General features: G+C 52.9%; 1 protein-coding gene across 1 annotated transcript; it reads left to right on the forward strand.

Moving 5' to 3' along the window:
• Nucleotides 1-2,397: 2,397 nt before the first annotated feature.
• Nucleotides 2,398-4,198, forward strand: LOC113483444 (receptor-transporting protein 3-like). Its single transcript, XM_026854983.1, has 2 exons — nucleotides 2,398-2,543; nucleotides 3,634-4,198. Exons 1-2 carry the CDS (start codon nucleotides 2,398-2,400, stop codon nucleotides 4,196-4,198), a joined length of 711 nt encoding a protein of 236 aa, XP_026710784.1.
• Nucleotides 4,199-5,550: the final 1,352 nt, after the last annotated feature.

Below are 5,550 nucleotides of genomic sequence, written 5' to 3' on the forward strand. Positions count from 1 at the left end.
ATGAAGTGATTGGTTTGTCTGGGTGAATATGAGAGTGCCAGGAGAGAGGGATGCCTCTCTGGGGGGCTTCTCTTCCTCAAAATAGGCTTCCCTAGAAGTAAAGGGGAGATATCAAAACCTTTATGTTTTTCCTGCATTCACCACCCCCCAGGGTAAATCTCAGCCCCTAAAACAGAAGGGTCTAGAGGGGATGGGCAGATGCTGAAGGGTGAGTGGCCCCATCCTTGTCACTCTGCTGCTGGTGGCTCCTCACGTCACACTGGTCACCATGCTGCCAGGCACTGCAGGGTGCCAGCTGTGAGGACAGCTCTGCTCCCACTTAGGTCCTGCTTTCTCCGCTGGGAGATTTGCAGCCCTGGAGACCCCTCTGTGGTGGGGTGTGTGAAGGGGTCTTCTATAATGAACCTATGGAAATGGGAGCCTGTGCTCTGGGAAAGAAGTGGGAGGGGGCCAGGGACATCTGCTGCTCCCTCCCCCTCTCCACGCACCAGACCGCAGCCAGGGATGCCCCCAGTCACCACCTGTGAGCATCAGAAACACTGGTGGGATGACCCCTCCTTCACTATCCTGCTTGCAGGCTACTGCCCCAGTGCAGGTGGGACTTCATGTCCCCATGGCAGAGCTGTTGGGCAGGGGGTGACTCAGGTCCTATCCAAAGGACAGGGCTTTGCTAGCTCTCAATAGGGATCCTGAATACCTTCGCTTGGCTCTTCTGTTTCCAGGAAACCTTTTCTTCCTTCTAGTTTTGCTCCAGATTGTAGCATCAAGGCATAATTAAGGGTGGAAGGATTTCAAAGTAGGGAAGAACCTCAAAGCTGAAGATGGGCTCTGCCCTGGGACCTTGTCACCTCCCTCTCTCACAGGAGGGGCAGCACACATCATGAAGGTGTTGGAGGGCTCTGGGTACAGATGTCTTGATGGATTTTTTCTTCTAGCAGCAAAGACTGGATGCTCTCTGCCAGCCTCTGGTTACTGGGACTTATCTACATAGCCTGCCTCCCTTTTGGGGTCTGGAGGATGAGCCTGATGTGCTGGTGCCCCTTAAGATCTCACAGCTGCTGTCACGTACTGCCAGAAGCCACCATGACCCTCTTGCAAGGCCACAAATGCCATCACCTACATCCTCAGCCAGCTCCAGGGCAGGGCCAGTCCCTGGCACTGCTGCCTGGGACACCTGAGCTTTTGGGGTGTCAAGCCAGAAAAGCTGCCACAGGGACATACTTCATTTCAAACCAATGTGAATTATTTTAAGCCTGATTCCTAGATTCTTCTGCCCTTTTTTTAAAACAGAGGTCTGTCTTTCTGCAGCTTTTACTATCCTACAGTCTTTGTATTAAAACCTCCCTGCTTCTGGGTGCCTGAGTGCTGCTCTGGGTATTCAACACAAGAAGCTGCCATAACTTTCCATGATGGCTTCATCCTCAGCAGCCACCCAGCACATTTCCTCCAAGGCCAGGCATTTTGGGGCCTTCTGTGACCTCTCTGTGCACAGGAGTCTCCTCTGAAAACTTCATGCTAAATGAGATTATTTTATTTCCATGGCAAGCTGACTTTGCTTTATCAAGCTGCAGATCTTCCCCTAAGTTAAGATCAGTTTTCTTTCATATGGCATCTTATCTAACCTGCTCCCCACCCTGCATCACTCTCCATGGGCTGTCCTGGGGTACGTGTGCACCCCAAGAGGGTGAGCTGGGGGCAGAGGGCTGCAGACAGCCCCAGCCCCATTGTTTATACCTTCTCTGGGTGCTCTCAACTCAGAGCACACCTCACCTCTTTCGGTTTTATGTGCGGTACTATCCTCCCTGACTTTCCACCCTGCGGTTTCACATCAGGCCTTTTTCTGCTCGAGTTGGCTGAAAGTTGTTAAAAACAGCCCATGCTTGGTGGCAGCTATCAAGAGAGATAAGACTACCTGGGGCTTTATCCGCTGCTGAGTCCTGCGTTTTCAGTGGGTTTTGCTTCCGTTATTTCTATGCTGGGTGCAATCTCTGCTGGTTCGCCCCCAAAGCTGTGATAGTGATGGGCACAGGCAGCCTGGCAGGGGGTTTTGTTTCCAACTTCTCTGCCTACAGACAGAGCAGCATCATGAGAACATGGCTTCAGCGGGGTTGGGGGTTCATGTGTGGGGCTTAGGGAAACCCACCTTGTCCTTGCTTTGGGGGACATTTTACCCGGCCAGGACCTGGTACAGCGTCAGCAGAGCCTGTTGACGCAAGGATTGGGATGGGGCGGTGCTGATTATGTAGGAGCAAAGGTTCTGCTCTCCAAGCACAAAGACATTGTGCAAAGAGGAAAAGTTGGAGGAGAAGACAGTTGTACACCTGTATCAGCACTGAGAATCTGCAAGCTTGACCCGCAAGCTTGGTCACTTCCTCTTCCCCAGCTCTAGGTGGGACCATGAGGATCTGGCAGGACATTTTTGCGGTGAAGATTGCAGATATGCACTTAACAGAGCCATGGACACTTCAGGAGGATGATACCCTGCAGGTCCATGTCCTAAAGCCTGGCTGGAAAGAGTTTGTGCAGCCCCGTGCTCTTGGAAGGTAGGAGGCTGCCAGCTTGGTCTCTGTCGGAGCGGGACCAGGGCTGACATGCGGATGTCTCCCTTTCTCAAAGTTTGCTTGTAGGAAACAGCTTTTGACATGAAAGAGGCAGTTTGGAGGTGGGTGTGGCTGGGAGGGGCTTTCCCATTTTGTTCCAAGCTGGGTAGGTTATTGCCAAACTTGAAAAAAATCACAATATTTGGAGGGGAGGGGAGTGGGAACCTCCACAGGGCCAAAGGGCAGCTGGTATTTGGCCAGAATTTCTTCATGTTGGCGTCAAGTTACAAAGAGCTCCTCCAACGAGCAAGGGTAGTTATACCGCTCTAGCGCTACATCTTCCGGGTTTGCACTCAGAGGATGAGGAGAGGGAGAGCTGCTGTCTGCTGGGACCATGGGGTGATGCCTCAGCAGTCCCTGCATCTGCACCAGGCTGCTGGGTCCTGGAGCAGAGAGAGGCTGTGGCTCTGCATTTCTGATGAGAGGCCCCATCTTAACTATTTCCACCCCAGACAGGACCCTGGGCATCAACCAAGGTGGCAGCAAATGGAGATCTTGACTGCCAGGCCCCATGAAGGTTGTGTAAGACAAAGAGCTGCGGGTTACACACCTTTCAGCAACTTAAGACATCTCACCTGCCCTGCAGCCTCCACCCACACCTTCCTTCTACTTTTTTCTTGTTTTCGACTTCCCCATCCCTGGGTTTGACATTAGCTTTCTGCTGAGCTGTCATGAGCTGGTATGGGTGAGGGGCTGGAGCCCCAAATAGATCTGGGGCCTGATGCTTCCCACCCCAAGGACTGCTGCTCCTGGCAGTGGGGCTGGGATGGGCTAGAAAAGGGGACCAGGGTGGTCCCAGCAGGCGGCCTGGGTCCTAAAATCTTTAATGCTGGGGCTAACCCTAAGTTCACATCTCTGTCGAACTCCTCAGACTGGCATCATGTTGTTAGGGGGAGGACAGTTTATTGCAAAGCTTGCATGAGTGAAATTAAGCCATCAGCGCTGGCTGTCCTGGTTCCTATTGACTATACAGAAAGCTGCCAGCCCAGCACAGGGAGCCTGGGTTGACCTGATCTCCTCTGTGCCCTGGCAGGTTTCAGTGCTCCCAATGCTTTCGTCAGTGGTCTTCAGCCAGAGTGCACATCTTGTTCCACATGTGCCGCCAGCACCAGGGCCAGGGCATGGTGTGGATGCGAGCCTTTCGCCAGGCATGCAGGCAGTGCCCCAACCCCCGGCTGGAGAAGCCCATGTTCAGCCAGGAGACTGTGGAGAGGCTTCTGCACAACCTGGTGCTAAAGATCCTCAAGTACTTCTACCACATGCCCGTCCAGACCTCTGACCTCATGGAAGTTGTGGTGGATGCGCTGGTGGTGGGGCCGCATGACAGTGCCCGCTGCGAGGGTTGCCAGCTCGGTGTTTGCAGCAAGTCACAGCTGGCCCCGGCATCAAATGTCTGTCAGCCCTTGACGGATGCAGACAAGGCCAGGACCCATCGCACCCCAAAACACAAGGGCATGAGGCCCTGTGCAACCCAAACCCACCACTCCTCACCCTGTGATAACAGCTTCCCCTGGAAGTGCTGCTGCTGCATTGGCAGCTCTTTGCTCTGTGTTCTGGCAGTGCTCCTCTTCGTCCTGCTTTATTTCATCATGAACTAGTGGGAGCTGGGGATCACAAAAAGCATTTGGAGTAATGGCTGGGGGTGGGTGATGGAGGACCTGGAAAACAGGGTGCCTAAGATCAGCTCTCACTCGTGACATGGTGAAGCTTCCCTGGCTCCTGGGGACATGAGGACACATCAGAGTTCCTCAGCCAGGCACCTTGTCCCACAGCCTTGAGGACTCTGCTGAGTCTGATGGTTTCTTATGGGACATATTCTGCATGAGGATGATCCTCACTTCCCCCATGCAAAAGATGAGTGTACTTGCAAGAATAAAACAAGCTCGTTCTCCTCAGCCCAAGGATGCATTTGAGCTTTTTAATTTCTCCAAAGCCTTTTCTAAGAACATATGAGCAGCTTGGAGGGAAGCTGGAGGCTGCCTTTATCGACCAGCTGGGCTCAGCTTCCAGGGAGGCACATCCCCATTCCTCCTCGCTTTGGCCTTGATGGAACTGGGTACCCAAAGCAGCTGAGGGGCACCTAGAGCTGGAGGTTTGCAGCAAAGTCACAGGGAGCTGCCTCCTGTAAGTAGTGTACAGCACAGTCTGCTCTGGCCCCGTGCGCAAGGGGCCCAAAGATCGCATCTTCCTCCAGAAACATCTGGGTGCTGAGCTTTCATAAGGGGACTTTATCAGAGAGTGCAGTGATAGGACAAGGGGTAATGGTTTTAAACTGAAAGAGGGTAGATTTAGATTAGATGTAAGAAAGAAATTATTTAGTGTGAGGGTGGTGAGACGCTGGCACAGGTTGCCCAGAGAAGCTGTGGCTGCCCCCTCCCTGGAAGGGTTCAAGGTGAAGTTGGACGGGGCTGTGAGCAACCTGGGCTAGTGGAAGGTGTCTCTGCCCATGGCAGGGGGTTTGGAACTTTAAGGTCCCTTTCAACCCAAACCATTCTATGTTTCTATAGCTATGAAATGCACCCTGGCAAACACAAACCCTTTCCAGGTGGCTAGGCACCCTGTGGTAGGGGCAAAGGGTGCCCGAGGTTGGCAAGCACAAGAAGGCTGTGGGAACAAGTCCCAGATCTTTGCCCTGTTAGGTCAATCATGGGGAAATTGCACTTATTGGACTACAGAGTCTTGGCAAAGGGGAGGATGCTGACTCCTGCCTGCCCCTGCAGGGCTCAGGGTACCTGGTGGTCATCATAAATTTGGGAGGAAAATTGTCTCCCTGCAGCCTGACACTCCTCCGCCTCTTACCGTCCCTGCAGGACTTACCCATGGGGACAGCATGTCCTGTGGACATGAATTTGGTGAAGAAAACCAAGGTGAAATTGGTCTGTAAATGCTTACAAAAGCTTTTGAAATAGCCCGCACATCATAAGCCTCAAATACAGGTCTATCTGCCCTG

Source organism: Athene cunicularia, assembly GCF_003259725.1.
Source record: "Athene cunicularia isolate RWA chromosome 9 unlocalized genomic scaffold, athCun1 chr9_part1, whole genome shotgun sequence".
Lineage (NCBI taxonomy): Eukaryota > Metazoa > Chordata > Aves > Strigiformes > Strigidae > Athene > Athene cunicularia.

Bases quoted from the DNA above. Each gene is read 5' to 3' on its own strand.
- LOC113483444 (XM_026854983.1), top strand. From the start codon at position 2,398: ATGAGGATCTGGCAGGACATTTTTGCGGTGAAGATTGCAGATATGCAC. The intron at 2,544-3,633 runs GTAGGAGGCTGC...GTGCCCTGGCAG, and splicing joins CAGCCCCGTGCTCTTGGAAG to GTTTCAGTGCTCCCAATGCT.